This window comes from Apodemus sylvaticus, chromosome 5 (assembly GCF_947179515.1).
Source record: "Apodemus sylvaticus chromosome 5, mApoSyl1.1, whole genome shotgun sequence".
NCBI lineage: Eukaryota > Metazoa > Chordata > Mammalia > Rodentia > Muridae > Apodemus > Apodemus sylvaticus.
Window position 1 is genome coordinate 123,258,098 of NC_067476.1, and position 17,368 is coordinate 123,275,465.

At 40.5% G+C, this 17,368-nt stretch overlaps 1 protein-coding gene across 1 annotated transcript in view; it reads right to left on the minus strand.

The window, feature by feature from the left end:
- Nucleotides 1-17,368, minus strand: part of Sel1l2 (SEL1L2 adaptor subunit of ERAD E3 ligase) — a 107,098-nt gene that overhangs the window by 37,064 nt on the left and 52,666 nt on the right. The window contains exons 3-4 of the mRNA XM_052183752.1: nt 15,881-15,983; nt 8,264-8,426 (exon numbers count right to left, since the gene is read on the minus strand). Of these exons, the coding sequence (XP_052039712.1) occupies nt 8,264-8,426; nt 15,881-15,930 (213 nt within the window). The 5' untranslated portion in view covers nt 15,931-15,983. The remainder of the gene's footprint in view (nt 1-8,263; nt 8,427-15,880; nt 15,984-17,368) is intronic.

Sequence of the window (17,368 nt, forward strand, 5' to 3'; positions counted from 1 at the left end):
GTGCAGACGTAAGTGAATTTCAATTTGTGATATTTTCCATTTTTATCGGCTCTTTCAAATTCCTTCCTTCCAGCAGCTGTCTGTGTGAGCCTTCTTGGTTCTGACTGGGCCACTATGGTAGTTTCTAGTCTCCACTTGTTGGTTCCTTGTCTGCTGTTACTATTAGACACTCCCACCCCCATCAAGCTCCTAAGTATACAGGCTCATACTTGGGTTTTTTTTTTTCCCCACAGAGTTTATAAGAGTGCTGTCAAATATCAAACATGTCAAGATGCATCAAGATCCAAAAATTTAATCACCTCAGAAAATGAGTCATTGTATCATTTCGAGGATAATAAATTGGCCACTTCTTATTTATTTATTTATTTATTTATTTATTTATTTATGCCCATGTATGTGCACGTATGGGTATGTGGGGGCATATAGTTCCTCAGACACCATCCTCTCTTTTTTTGTTTGCTTCTTTTTGAAGCAGAATCTCTTCCTGGCCTGGAACCTAGTAGACTAAACTATGCTGGGACGGCTGGCCAACAAGCTACAGGGGCCACACACTGTCTCTGCCTCTCTAGTGTTGGAGTTACAAGTTCATGTCATCAGCCCTGGCTTTTTTACGTGGGTCTGGAGCTAGAACCCAGATCATCATCTTTACAGAGCAAGGACACTACTAGCTGAGCCTTATCCCCAGTCCTCGATCTCCAGTCCTGTATCCCCAGTCCTGTGTTGTGTCTGCAATTAGGAAGTTGGCTCTAGAAGTTGTTATTTTTCCGTCAAAAAACATAGCAGTTCTAACATATCAGTCTAACTTGTGTCCTTTACATAATCTGTCCGCTGATAAAAGCCCCTGACTGTGTAAATCTTCGTGTACTTCTTTAGGCTTATGAAGTGGAAGACCCTGTAACTCTATATTTAAAGCGTATTTGACTTGGCTAAACTGGCTCTTTTTAAGGACGCCACTAGCCCATTTTAGATTTTTAAAAAAGGTTTCTTCTTGGAACTCCTGGCAATGCTCGATCCTGCTCAATTTAGACTCTGGCTCAATTATGCCGACACTTTGATGGTAAACAGCCAAACTGACTTTTAAAGTGAAGGTATCATTCGGGCCACGGAGAGTGTATCATTTTGTGCAGAGCCCAGCAAACATGTTGGTCTGATCCTTTGGGGAAATGATGCAAACTGGTGAACTTGTGAAGTTGGCATTAAAGGTTCGCTCTGTGCTGGGGGAGGGGACATCTCTCGCTGTAAAGCTCACTGGAAATGTAAGGTCTGGAACACAGTGGAACCGCTTTGTGTGTGTGATCAAACCGGGGTCAGGCTGCCTCACTCGTTAGCAGAGGAACGACAATAAAAGGCTCTGCATTCACCTCATCTGTATGATTTTTCTGCAGCATGACAGGACAATAGGAGAAGCAGAAAGACACCAAGGGCTGTCACTCAGAGGAATGTGCTGAGGACTCTCTGTGCTGTCCTTTCCTCTACGCTTGGGCCTTGCCACCTAACAAAGTCTCAATCATCAGCTTTTAGTAGTTTTGTCATTTTTCCCCTTTCCTATTTTTTTCAGATAAGAAACATATTGTGAGTTGAGAGAAGAGCAGTAACATCTGTGACATGTTAGCAGTTTTTGAAGGTCAAATTCTGCATACTGGATTGCTCAGAAGACTGCATTCCAAGTTCTGCCATTTTGCTTTTGCCATTTAATTTAACACAGGGTTGATAGTACCTGGGATTCACTGTGTAATGGATATTTCATTGTATCTTAAGGTAAATTACTTGGGGTAGGCAGTAACAATTTAAAAATAAGATATTTCTTTGTTTTCTTTTTCTAAGAAATTGGTAATGGAGGAAAAGGATTAAGCAATTTCTCTCTAATTACTGTACAAAGCCGGGAGGCGTTGTGATCATTACTTTTGGCTCAAACCACACGCCAAAGCAAAGTGTAAATCAGTTCTAATGAGTAACTCAGACACCATTAATATCAGGACATTAGCGTCCAAAAGACTGAACAAAAGCCTAGAAGCATCAAAGTGATTATTGGATTGATACTAGAGATGATCCCTTCAGCCATTGCATGGTGCTAATGACTATAGTCCTGCCAGGAAACACTTCAACACTTCAAATCTGAGATAAATGAAGAATGTGTGGAATCTTTACCATTGAGATATAATTATTTTCAAGTCATGAAACATGTTAAAATGTCACATCACTCACGTCTTTTTCTTTTATACACTCATTGTAGTTATCTTTATATGCTAGAAGGGATTTTCTTAAATCTATAGTAAAATTGTTTTGAATTGTATTGCCAACAAAGTATACACATTTAAGTCCAATAACTTCATTTTTTTTTACATTTATGGGTATCTGTGTGTGTGTGATAATATGTTTATGGCATGCAGAAGACAACTCCTGGGAATCAGGTATAATCCACAGGCAATCAAACTAAGGGTTCAGGCTAGATGGACAAGCACCTGCTTGAGCCACTTTCCTGGAGAGCACGCTATACAGTTATCATCTAGAAGGCACTGCGTCATTGTAGAGCACTGCAGTGTGCTGTCTTTACACTGCATTATTGTTGCTGCCCTTTGAAGGATTTCCTTCAGTTTATTTGGACTTCAAAAAAATCGGATCTTTCTGAGATCTCTGACATTTCCACTTTGTTTTTCAGAATTTCTGATTGTTTTCCCTTTCCCTGAGACATCATAAGTAACCATTATTCACTGTCTCTTTATATACATGCACACACATACACTTTACATATTATCTCTCTCTGGATGTATATACATGCAGAGAGACATATATAATATCATATATAATAATGTTATTATTTGATACATCGTCCAGTTCTTTAGGTGCATTTCTGTGTGACGTTGTCCTCCTAGCTTCCGGAAACATTTCCAACAATGCGGACAGTGTTCCTAGATCAGGCTAGCTCAAACAGCACACCAACAAAGATGGACCCAAACAGCTCTATTAAAGAGTTATCTGGCCTATGCCATCAGCTAGCCACCAAATTACTCATTGTTTGTGACACAAAATCTCTTAGCTGCATAGTTTTTTTTTCTATATTCTTTGTTTACATTCCAAATGATTTTCCCTTTCCCGGTTCCCCCATCCCCATAAGTCCCATAAGCCCTCTTCCCTCCGCCTGTTCTCCAATCAACCCCCTCCTTCTTCTCTGTCCTGGCACTCCCCTACAATGTTGGATCAAGCCTTTCCAGGACCAGGGACCTCTCCTTCCTTCTTCTTGGGAATCATTTGATATGTGAATTGTGTCTTGGGTATTCAGAGCTTCTGAGCTAATATCCACTTATCAGTGACTGCATTCCATGTGTGTTCTTTTGTGATTGGGTTATCTCACTTAGGATGATATTATCCAATTCCAACCATTTGCCTAAGAATTTCATGAATTCATTGTTTTTAATTGCTGAGTAGTATTCCATTGTGTAAATATACCACATTTTCTATATCCATTTCTCCATTAAGGGACATGTGGGTTCTTTCGAGCTTCTGGCTATTACAAATAAGGCTGTTATGAACATAGCGGAGCATGTGTCCTTATTGCATGTCGGGGAATCCTCTGGGTATATGCCCAGGAGTGGTATAGCACTCTTATACCTCCTCCGGAAGTGTCATGCCCAGTTTTCTGAGGAACCACCAGACTGATTTCCAGAGAGGTTGTACTAACTTGCATTCTCACCAGCAGTGGAGGAGTGTTCCTCTTTCTCCACATCCTCACCAACACCTGCTGTCTCTTGAGTTTTTAATCTTAGCCATTCTGACTGGTGTGAGGTGAAATCTCAGGGTTGTTTTGATTTGCATTTCCCTAATCACTAATAATGCTGAGCATTTCTTAAGGTGCTTCTCAGCCATTTGAAGTTCTTCAGGTGAAAATTCTTTTTTTTTAGCTCTGCACCCCATTTTTAATAGGGTTATTTGGCTCTCTGGAGTCTAACTTCTTGAGTTCTCTGTATATATTGGATATTAGACCTCTGTTGGATGTAGGGTTGGTGAAGATCTTTTCCCAATTTGTTGGTTGTCGTTTTGTCTTTTTGACAGTGTCCTTTATCTTACAGAAACTTTGTAATTTTATGAGGTCCCATTTGTCAATTCTTGATTTTAGAGCATAAGCTATTGGTGTTCTGTTCAGGAAAATTTCCCCTGTGCCCATGTCCTCAAGGGTCATCCCCAGTTTCTTTTCTATTAGTTTCAGTGTGTCTGAATTTACATGGAGGTCCTTGATCCACTTGGAGTTGAGCTTAGTACAAGGAAGTAAGAATGGATCAATTTACATTCTTTTGCATGCTGACCTCCAGTTGAGCCAGCACCATTTGTTGAAAAGGCTATCTTTTTTCCACTGGATGTTTTCAGCTCCTTTGTCGAAGATCAAGTGACCATAGGTGTGTGGGTTCATTTCTGGGTCTTCAATCCTATTCCATTGATCTACCTGCCTGTCACTGTACCAATACCACACAGTTTTTAACACTATTGCTCTGTAGTACTGCTTGAGGTCCGGGATACTGATTCCCCCTGAAGTTCTTTTGCTGTTGAGAATAGTTACAAACTGCAGCAGTAGCAGGAGCAGCAACAAAAACCAGGAAGAAAGCAACTCCTAGGGAAGGAAGTGCCGCACTGACAGGGCTGATAGTCCTAGCTCAGCATCAAATCCAGATACAGCTCTGGAGAAGTCCGGCTCCTCCGCGTGCACATGATGCTTCCCAGGCCATAAGGAGTTAGAATAAAGACAAAAGGAGTCCAGGGTGTCACAGGAGGCAGAAGGGGACTTTAGTAGGGGACTTTCTTTACCCAACAATATCATATCTTGCTGTACTTTAACAGAATGACTGACATTTGCATATCAGGTCAGTGTTAACTTCTAGGTTAAGTTTGTTCACACACATTCTCTCTCCTGGTCTTCCTTAAGAGACACCCCCCCCCCCACGTACTGGACAGATAACCCCATGTTTACATATGAGGAAATTAATGTATAAAATAAGGACTGGCTGCCCCTGAAGACAGAGCTGTCGGAGTGAACAGGTCGGCATGCTTCAGTGTTCTTCAGCATTTGCTAAGGACTCTTGCAGGTACTACTCACTTACTTCTTCCAGTGGCGTTGTGAGGCTTGCACATTATCTATCAGCCTCTTTCTCAGGTTCAGGAAAACTAAAGTTTGGAGACATAACTTCTCTGGGGATATCAAAAATGAGCACAGGATGGAAAAGCGACTGAGGTGCAGAACTCAGAGCAACATATGATTGACATTGTCTGGGAACTCCCTGCTTTGCTGCCTTACTGTGGCACCATGCAGCCTGTGATGCATTTCCTAGAGTTTCCCATCACTGCTCGCTCCTCTATAAAAAGATGATCATGGAAGTTCACAGCCAGTGGTTGCAGCTTAGAGCTGTCTCTTCTGCTACTAGGCTTGCCTTAGAACTTTGTCTTCTGATTATCTTTAAAGACAATGGCAAGTACTCCAATCAGAGGGTAGTCTGGTCAAAATTTATACATGCATTGAAAATAAGAAAATAAGTTATGAATTAAGGAAATAAAGGTGGTATAAATGCTGGGGACATCCAGAGCTTTATATTTTTGGTTAATCAAACTATGGAGATTCAACAAATCTTATATTTTATTATTATTCACATATCTGTCCATTGGGTGCATATATATATATATATATATATATATATAATTGCAAGAAAAATTCTGTGTTAAACACAATACCCTCCAACACAAATTATGATCATCTTTAAAATGATGATGTTGATTTATATGTATTTATATAGAAAAAAATCCATGGTATTAAGTGAATAAAGAACTGCTAGGGAAAATAAAAAATATGTGGTTTCATTTATTTAAAAATACCCTATATAGTTATAAAAGTTCTAGAAGTACAATAGTGGGGACAATAATTTCTATAGCTTCCTTCTGCTTAACTGAAACTATGTCTTCTTGAAGTCACTTTCACCCCGTTATCTATCAGCTTCCCTCCTTTGTATAATGGATGAGCATGAGGTTCCAGGAATGTGAAGAAGTACCCTACAATAACTCAACGAAGCCATTCATGACCAATTTACTAATAATTAATTCAACTTTGGTTTTTTTTTTGTCTCAGACACTTTGTTAAATGCCAGAGATGATTGAGCAAGACATGGGATCTAATGTTATATAATTATCTTAACTTTATGGCTACTATTTAGAGACATTGTCATTTTCATCACAGGTATTTGGTTCAACCTCTTCTGGCTCAACTAAGCATACAGATCCCCAGGACTGCCATGAACCTCATTTGCTACCAGTCTAATTGGAAAGCAGGGGGCAAATGAACCACAGTGGCACAGTGGGTAAGCATCAAGCCTTCCTTAGCAGTGTACAAAATCTTGTAGGAGCTGTCATCCCATATACCTCAGACAGGGACTCAGATGCAAGATGAGAGCTACATGGGGAGGATGTGAAAAACACCTTGGTATAAATGCCTTGTTCCTCACAACAACTACTCTACAAGTACAGACACGGCTTTCCCATCAAAAGATTTACCATCATCAGGTTCAATAGTTCATTATTGTTTCTCCCTCTCCAAAAGCAGTTTGCCAGTCAGAGGCCATTTCCATCATAAGTCATGCTAGGTAGAGACATAGTTAAAATTTTATTCTTATCAGGTTACCTGGGAAACAGAATTAGAGTGTGAACCAAAGGTCAGATTCTAATGCAGAAGAAGGGAGAGGGTTTTGTTCAATAAATAGCTTATCCACTAGGCAAGCATAATAGTGTATTCAAACTTAATCTGACTCCATGCCTAGTTCCTGTACTCTACTGGCTGACGACAAAAAAAAAAAAAAAAAAAAAGGTCTCTAGGTGTACATCTTTTAGGTAACTTGACTTTTGTCTTCATATGTTCTGAATTCTTATATTTTTATTTTTGTTAATGGCCATGAATTTTGTTTGTAAGACAGATAAAACCACTTAATAAAATACGATAGTAGCATAAAAAAGCATACCTTTGTATTAAGTAGCTGAAACAAAATGTTGGGTGTGGTTGCATGGTCATTTGGATGGTCTGAAAAGAGCTTCACCAAGCAGGAAGGCAAGTGAAAAGTACATGGTGGTCTTCATACTATCTGAACTCTGTGTGTGTGTGTGTGTGTGTGTGTGTGTGGCTTCTGAAGGCCTTTGTCTTCTATTCTCTTCCCACCTTCCACCTCTCTCTTGTTAGGTAGCCAAAGAATGACCTTAAACTCTGATTCTCCTGCCTCTGCCTCCTGAGGGCTGGATTACAGCATGGACCACCAAGGCCTGTTGTACAAGATGCTGGAGCTCAAACTCAAGGCTTCATTCATGACAGGAAAGCACACTACCAACTGAATTACACCCTGAGCCCCAGCCTTTTGATTTTTTTATGATATGACTATCTTATTCTTATCATGAAGTAGAACGTATTTATCAAAATAGAAAAACAAATTCACTTAGCTTATGAAAGATTTGAAATTGAAAGTCAGGCAAACATTACTTTAAGACTAGATTTTGTTCCATATTTCTTTGTAAAGATGAACATAGTCTAGCTATAGTTTAATGATATTTGGGTTCAGAGGACTTATGTCAAAACATACATGCTAGCATTCTGTCTAAGCTCCTCCCCACAGTTACCTGTCAACAGCTGGTAAACTCCATTTCATAATTACCTGGCAACAGCCTGGTACGCCTGACCCACTACAAAAGGGGACACTTGTGCCTTCTTCTCTCTCTTCTCTTGGTCTCTTGATTCCCTGCTTCCCTTACCCCCTCTCTCCACATTCCCTCCCCGCACCCCCTCCCCCAGCTCCATATGCTCAAAAAGGCCTCTACTCTGCCTTTTCTGCCTCTACTACCCTCTTAAGTCCCCTCTCCTAGCCCTGAATAAACTCTATTCTATACTATACCATTGTGTGGCTGGTCCCTCAGGGGGAAAGGATGCCTCGGCATGGGCCCACTGATACCTCACCACACCTCCATAGAACATGTATCCTTTTCTCTTTATCTTTTTATAAACATATCAATACACATAGGTAGATGGGAAGATAGATTAGAGGACAGCATTGCTGCTATGAACTAGAACAATTTATCCTTACCTCCTTCTTTATTCCTAAAGGACACCATTTCAGTGCATTCTGAGTGCCCATAGGTCTGGGTCCATGCATTAGGGCAGGAGTATTATTTCTTTTCCCCTTTCATATATTTGTCTGTGTTAATTGTGGATGTAGCTACTGAGAAAATTTCATTGTCTTTCAGAACTCACGTTTTGAGCTTTGTATGATCCTTCTTTAGCCAAGGACTCATATAACTGGACAGCTGCTGTTATGTTTTGCATGCCGAAACTTCCAAATAGCAAAGCATCAGCCATTTTTTCCATAGCTTTCAAGTTTCCCAGGTCAGCTGCTCTGGTGAAGAGTGTATAGGCTCTGTTTTGAGAATGTAAAGTAAGGAAGCTGATTATCAAAAACGAGAATTTCTACTCCCTTCTTCATATCAGGCCTTTCTAGCAGGATTACTGTAGTTGACATTATTAGCAATGCCACAGCTTAGGTGAGATCCATTACATCTCTAGACCAATAATTTTTTCACTTCTATGTCAATCAAAGATTTCAAATATGTCTGAAAATTATGAAGCCACTAAAAGGAGATATTTATGTAATATATACTGTGTCCAGCCTATATGCCAACTCAAGTGAGAAATTAAAGACATCCTATAGTGATCTCTTCCTTTATTAATAATCTTTTTTTAAAAAATAAATTCCAAAAGATACAAGAATTACCATAATTAAAATATCACATCTAGGAAACCTATATCATAAAAATGTTAATAAATTTATATTCTAAACTAATCTTCAAAAGCAGAACTAATTCTGCAACGTAGTAAAGCCAGATGGTTTAGAAAAATAACAGTACAAACAAACTTTTAATGGGTGTGGCTTTAGACTCTAAGTGCATGAATTCAAGTCCTGATCCACTACTGGTTGGAAAACTTCAAAGCTAATTTCTCAGTTCCTTCTTTGGCCACCACACTGGGATGGTTGTAGAACCTACTTGATAAGGTCATTGTGAGATGATCCTTGTGACATACTTGGTGTAGTGCCTCATTTAGCTATCACTGTTAGGATGATCACATTGACCAAAACTTTAGAGCATAATAACTGTTCTGTAATTAGGCGGTAAGTGGTGTGAAATTTTAGTGGTTAAAGCACAGGCATTATAGGATTGCTATACACTGCATTTCCTGTTAGAAGTCACCTGATCTTTACTGCCATAGTGACAGAAAGTCTAACAAGGCACAAACACATGCCAGAGATTTGTTCTTACATGATTTATAACATTTTTTTTGATAGTGGCAAGAAGTATTAACCATAATTTATAAACTTGGCTCAAATATAGGAACATGAACATGAACACACACACACACACACACACACACACAGAGAGAGAGAGAGAGAGAGAGAGAGAGAAAGGGAGAGAGAGAGAGCAGTTTTTGATTCCAATAAAAACAACCATGAGATTTAATCTTATGCACAGCCTATACTGATGCTAAGAGACATTTTCAGTTGGCAGACTTGAGTAGAATAGGCTAAGGGAAAAGAGCCCCAGGCAGAGAGACATCCAGTTAGGCATTTGGGTTCCGCTGGAACAAACTGGAAGCCAGAATGTGAAGCATTCAATCAATCTTAGTGAAAGGAAGCTAAGATTCCAGAAAGCAAAAAATTGGGAGAGAGGTCTCCAAGGTCAATGTGATAACTTAGTCTTGATTTTCAACTTGCTAGATTTAGGATCACCATGGAAACATATCTCTGGGTGTTGATAGCATTTTCAGAAAGGTTTAACTAAAGGGTGAAGCCCCATCCTGTTCCCGACTGTGGGTGGTACCATCCCACAGGCTACGGTTTTGGCCTGACAGAAAAAAGCCCCCAAAAATCCCTTCCTTAAATTATGCTTGGTCACATCGATGAGAAAAGTAACTGAGACTCCATAAAAAGAAAAGTCTGGGACAAAGGATAGACATTAGGATGAGAACCTGACATTGCGGTGTAGAACCCCTTGAGACCTTCTGTCAACTCACCTGCTGCTATGAAACCCCATACCCTACTGGAAAAAGGGTAACAGCAGAGATCAGGGAAAGTAACCTAGCTGGACATTCCTTACTAGGTTCAGGTGCCCAGAGGCAGCAACATGTATGAAACAAGTCTTTGCAGAAATCCCTAATTCCACGAGCAGGGTTGATGTTATGGATTTATTAGGAAATTCCAACGTCATAAGAGAGACACTAGAAGCCAAATGCAGGGCCAGGGAAGTTGCTTCTGGCTAGGAAGGATTAAGAGCTGGGCTGCAATTCCTAAGAGGAAAACAAAAGTGGGAGAAACTGACTAACATGGACAGACAGAGCAATTGGCATCATCTGTAATGGCTCTGGCACTGGTTACTGAGGTGGAGGCTGGGGCAGGAGGGTCCAAATGCTTCTCCGTGGCTTAAGGGTTAACTTGTGTGGACAGCTGCTTATCTTCAGCCTTTCTGCGGGGAGTACTTAGTGAAGGACCAAACATAGACATCACCACGGTTTCTCAACACAGGTAAACCTGTTCCTCTGATGCCTACTTATAGATCATCATATATTTGAATGTCTAATTACTTTATATGTGAGGATGGTTTGTCTATGTAACACGTGCATGCCTAGTACATGTAGAATCCAGAGGAGAGTATCGTATCCCCTAGAACTGGAGTTACAGATGGCCACCTTGAGAGAACTGGGAACCAAACCTGAGTCCCTTGGAAAAGCCACCAGTGTTTTTAACCTCTGAGCTCTCTCTCTCTCTAGCCCTAATGTTATCTGTATTTTTAATGGGAATAATGCTCCTCCATTTATACATAAAATATAAATGAATGAGAGAATGAGTTCAGAATGTAGCTATGGACAAACCGAAAGGCTCAGTGTTGTTTCAAACCATGCCATCCTTATCCTGCCATAAGAGAAAACAAGGAGGTGGGCTGGAGAAATACAATGACTCCCTGTCACTGTACACAGTAACCATTCTCTCCACCTTCCTGCATCTTACATATGAATAGACAAGTGTGCTAAATATAAGGACAGGATGTGCTATCTTAACAATACGAGAGTTTTTGCTTAGCATTCCCATAAATTCTTGGGATGTCTTGCTTTGAGCAAATTCAAATCTGGTTTTCTGTTTCCCATTGTCCAGAAGGGTCAGGCACACAGCCCATAGATGCATCTCTACTGCTGTGAAAACAAGCTGCGCTTCTTTCACTCTTGAGGCAGGGACTGGATCAGGATAGCCTGGGCAAAGGAATAGCTTGGCTTATAGACTCCACCACTGATGGAAGATTTGCTCTCAGGACTGGGTTTTTCTGCTACTGTTTGTACCCAAGAGAAGGATCTCTTCTCAGTATTAAGTGAACAACTACTTGAGACCTACTAAGAGTGTTTTTGCCCCATCAGACCAAACCTAGAGTATCCCTGGGCTTGACAGGAATACCTAGTAGCTTCTTATCTCTTGACACTCTCACATCATAGGCTGGGCATGAAACATCAGGGACCAGAACCTCCTCGGACTCTATTGCTCTCTCTTCTAGCTGGGACTGTTCTCTCTCTTAGCTGGGCTACACTGGAAATTCCCTGTTATTTACTCACTTACGTAGTGGACACTTTAGTGAGAGGAATTAACTCTTTAGATGAAGCTTTGGGGTCTGATTTTATACTTTCTTTGTTAGTAGTACCCTTCAGGGCAATTAGCACGAGGCTTCAGTGTTGCTGGGGTATTTTTCCTTCTACCTTTTAGTGAGCTGCTATTTCAACTTCCCTTAGGGAGACCCTCTTTCCTTCTTGTAAAACCAGAAGAATTAGAGTCTTTCTAAATTTCTATTCACTAGCCTGTAATTTGGAGAAAGAATTTGTCACAATCTCATTGTGTATGACTGGTGATGTAAATGGACAAAGTACTAGAACAATAAACAGGTGCTTGATAGAAGAGAGATGAATAGTTTCAGACCATACCATAATAAGCTCTGTCTTCAAACTCTCTACTTTGTTGCATTCTACTCAGAGATTTGGGGTTTTAAGAGAGAAATGGATTCTGCGGATTCTGTTGTTTGTCTAGGACTGGCTGCCAGAGTTCCAGAACGCCTCCTCACATGACCATGCCTAGTCTATGTTAATCAGTTAATTATGGTGCTGGGAATTAAACCCTTCCCAGGTTTGTGCATGTGCTAAGCAAGTGCTCTACCATTGAGCTATATCAACATGCCTCATTTTGAGACAGAGATGCACTGTGTAGTCTCAAAGTCACCATCCTCCTGACTCTATTTCCACAACCCTGGGATTACATAATGCAAAAAATCAGGGCACTTTGTCCTGACATTTTGTTGGGAGGAGGCAGCCAGGTTCCATTCCTTCTATTAATCATTTCAAGTATTCTTGTTAGCATTGCCTCTATAGCTGCCACTCACCAGACAGACCTGGAGGTAGAAATAATAAACAGTTATCTCCTGATCACTCTGTGTCAGGCCCAGGGCTGGGAGATGATGTTTAGTCCAGGACACAAAACAGTGCAGGAAGTTGCCCAGGAAAAAACAGCCAGTAAGTGCTTAGGGATGGTGTGATCTCAAGGTCTTAGCCAGGGCCTTAATGAAGATGTCTGGTTGTGTCTACCACTGGGACAGAACAAACACAACTTCCTTTAGATAAGGTAGATGAATGTAAAGAGTGATTGTGGACTGAGATCATGTGGCCACTGCTTATTCGCCTCCTAGGTGTGACCATAGCCACCACATCTAAAAAGTTTTCATTCTCTATTCCCGGTGTTTGTTTGCTCTTTTACAAAATTATTTTTTTTAATTGTGTATGTTCACCTGTGGACACCTGATTTTTGACAAAGAATCCAAAGCCATATAAAGGAAAAAAAGAAAGCATCTTCAACAAATGGTGCTGGTCTAACTGTACATCTGCATATAGAAGAATGTAAATAGATCCATATTTATCACCCTACAAAACTCAAGTCCAAGAATATCAAGGACCTCAATATAAACTGGAAACAACACTAAAGAAAGTGGCGAATAGTCCTAAACTCATTGATAGAGGAGACAATGTTCTGAACTGAACACCAATAGCTTAGGGACTAAGATCAACAATTAATAAATGGGACATAATTATACTGAAAGGACTTTGTAAGGCAAAGGACACCATCAATATGACAAATGGCAGCCTACAGAATGGGAAAAGAACTTCACTAACCCTACATCCGACAGAGGCCTAATATCCGAATATATAAGGAACTCAAGAAGTTAGACACCAACAAACTAAATAACCCAATTAAAAATAGGATACAGAGCTAAACAAAGAATTCACAACAGAGGAATCTCAAATGGCTCAGAAGCACTTAAAGAAATGTTTAACCACCTCAGTCATCAGGGAAATGCAAATCAAAACAACTCTGAGATTCCACCTTACATCAATCAGAATGGCTAAGATCTGAAACTCAAGTGACAGCACATGCTGGTGAGAATGTGGAACAGGGGGCGAACACTCCCCCATTGCTGGTGGGAGTGCAAACTTGTACAACCATTCTCGAAATCGATTTGGTGATTTCTCAGAAAACTGGCAATAGTTCTACCTCAAGATCCAGCTATACCACTCCTGAGCATATACCCAAAAGATGCTACAACATCCCACAAGGACACTTTCTCAATTCTGTTCATAGCAGCCTTATTTGTAATAGATAGAAACTGGAAACAACCCAGATGTCCCTCAAATGAAGAATGGATATAGAAAGTGTGGTTCATTTATAGAGTGGAATACTACTCAGTTATTAAAAACCAAGGACATCATGAAATTTGCGGGCAAGTGGAACTAGACAATATCATCCTAAATGGATGATAACCTGAATGGATGAATGGAAGCTAACACGGACTCAAAAGGACATGCATGGTATGCACTTACTTATAAGTGGATATTAGCCATAAAGTACAGCATACCCATGCTACAATCCACAGACCCAAAGAAGCTAAGCAAGATGGAAGCCCCAAGTGATGATGCTTGAATCTCACTCAGAAGGGGAAAGAAAATAGTAATTAGTGGTTGATAGAGGAAGAGAACTGGGTGAGAGAAGGGATGGGGAGAGAAAGGGGGTGCAGATCAAGTGTAGGGAGAACAGGGGAGAGAAGACAGGGAGAATGAATGGGAATGAGTAGTGGGCCTGGAATGGGAGGCATCTCTAGGATGTGCCAGAGACCTGAGATGAGAGACTTCTGAATGTCTATGAGAGTGACTCTAGCTGAGACTCCTAGCAGTGGGGGATAAGGAGTCTGAAGTGGCCATCTCCTGTAGCCAGCCAATGGAGGGATAAGGACAGCAATCCACCCACAAAATCTCTGTTTCCAAATTGGTCCTGTCTATAAGAAGTATAGGGACAAAGATGGAGCAGAGATTGAGGGAATGGCCAACCAATGACTGGCCCAACTTAAGACCCATCCCACAGGCAAGAACTAATCCCCAGATACTATTAATAATAATCTGATATGTTTGCAGACAGAAGCCTAGCATAGCTGTCCTTTGAGAGGCTCCACCTACCAGTTGACCAAAACAGATGCAGAGACCCACAGTCAAGTATTAGACAGAGCTCAGGAAGTCTTGTGGAAGAGTTGGAGGAAGGATTGAGGGAATCAAAGTGAATAGGGACTCCACAAGAAGATCAACAGAGTCACCTAACCTGCACATATGGGGGCTCTCAAGAGACTGAACCACCAAACAAAGAGAATACACGGGCTGGACCTACGCACCCCTGCACATATGCAGCAGAGATGCAGCTTGGCCTTCATGAGGGTTACCCAACAACTGGAGTGGGGGGTTACCCTGACTGCCTGTGGATCCTGTTCTCCCAACTGGGGTGCCTTGTCTGGCCTCAGTGGGAGAGGATGTGCCTATTCCTACAGTGTCTTTAGGTTCTAGGGTGGGTTGGTACTCAGGTGAGACCACCAGCTTCCCAGAAGAGAAGGAGAAAGGTGACTGGGGGAGAGGCCATGTGAGGGAGCATTGGGAGGAGAAGGGGGCTATGATCAGGATATAAAGTGAATAAATAAATAAATAATGGGAAAAAGTATTCTCTCTCTTTGCAGTATTGTACATGTATATGTACATGAATATGTGTGTGCATGCTGGGACCAGATGTTGACATTGGATATCTTGTTTATTCTCCACAATATTCTTTTGATTCAAGGCCTTAGAGAAGCACTTAGCTAGACAGGTAGCCAAGAACCTTGGGGATCTGTTTGTCTCCACCTCCAGTGCTAGGGTGACAGGTGGCACCATGCCTGTCTTTGACATGGGCACTCAGGATTTGAACACTTGTGCTCATGTGGCAGGCATTCCAAGGACTGCCGTCTCCCTAGACTCCCCGCCCCCACCAGTGCTTTATTGGTAAAGATGAAATGCCACTCACCTCAAAAGACTCATCTTTAAACAAACCGACATCTTATATATTAAAGTGTCTTGAAAGCCATAGCTCTCTGCAAATACTCAGGGAGAAAGGATGCCAAAACATTGACCATATTATTTCATTTGAAATTTATCACAAACTAGAGTGAGACAGATTTTACTGAATGACCTTATTAGTGACTTGTCTGAATTTTGCTTCATGGAAGGGGACTCCAATCTCATATACAATCCTTTTGCTTGTTAAGGGTAATCATTCTGAGAATCTTTAAATAATCATGGAACCCTTTGAAAGGCACACACAAGCTGATGAGCAAGATAAGCATTAATATATATTATCTCAGTAAGGTTTAAAAATAAACTAGATTTTTGGATTGTCTTCTTCTCACTTGGAAATTAACTTGGCTAAAGACACTAGATACTTACTCTGTTTTTTGTTTTTGGCTTTTAGACTCCTGGAGAATCTTGCTGCCCATTTTAAATAACTCATCTCCTTTATCTGTGATACTTTTCTTGGCTGGCTTTTTGACTGTATGGGAACAAAGGGGAAAAAAACAATGTTATTTCTATTTTGAAATTTTGAGAAACAATGTGCTGATGCTGTGCTAGCATTTTATTTTGAATTTTGCTACTTATTTATTAAGTATATGCCTTTAAAGTAGAATGTTTGGTACTATTCCTAGCTCAGGGACCTGCAAGGTAGAGGAAAGAGATGCTTCCAATGGAAGGAAAGGTGTTCTCAGCCTAAGAAAATCATCTGGGTTGCTGTAAGCAGAAGGTGAGAGGGTTCCTTGTACTCCCTAGACAGAGGTAGCATCTTAGGCACTGTGTTTTTAGCCCTGGCTATCAATGCCTCCCTTATCAGTGTCACTTGATCCATGTACTTAGAGGCCCGAGGTTCTACAAGGACATGGACAGCAGCTATCTCCAGCATGACCACAATAGGCACAGGAGCTGAAGGGGTAATCTTGAAAAGTTTCCTCAGTGTAAGGCTTCTGCCATTCCTTAAAACCTTCTTGAGATGCCAGGGAAGATACACGAACTATCAACAATAGTTTGCCTACTTTAGGTGGGGACTTGGCATCAATGTTATGAGACTCAAGTAAAATAAAGGAATAATGTTTTCCTAACATTCATGTAACACTAATTTTTTAAATAAACACTCTTACTTGTTTTTCTGATAAGGAAAACTAATTAGTCAGACTCCTAATACTCCACCCTTCAACTCTCTCTCTCTCTCTCTCTCTCTCTCTCTCTCTCTCTCTCTCTCTCTTCCTCCTCCTCCTCTGTCTGTCTGTCTGTCTGTCTGTGTATCTCTCTCTCTCTGCTCTGTGTGAGATTTCTCTCCCTCTGCCTTGAAGTCCATTACAGCCCACAGTGGAACCTGATTAGGAAAACAGAGCCTGAAGCCTTTTCAAAGAAAAGGCATTTGGGACTTGAAACCTCATTAACAAGATCACAATGAACTTTAAGTGGATCTTTTTCTTCTCCCAGACAAGATAACAAGAGTTGTTTATTTTTTAAAAAATAGAAAAAAATAACCAAAAAGTGAATTTAACATTATTTTGAATGCTTCAAGTTATTCAATCAATTCAGAAGCACCAGGCATTTTAGCACATCTAATTTCTGCTTTGAGTTATATCTTATCTATACTCATGGTTAAAAGGAAAAAAAGTAATTAGGTAAAAACTGACTAGTATGTGTGGAATAGCAATTGTTGACATTAGCATGCTTTCAAAGCATGAGATACATTCTGGAAGATTGGCTATATTCTTCCCCAGGGCTGTTGCTTTTATTAGTATTTTTTTTTTTTTTGCCTTTCCAAACATATTGAACTACATATTTTTGTTACTATAGTAGGATTCAATTTCCAGATAAAGTTATCTTGTTGATGTTTTAATTTTGTTCTTATGA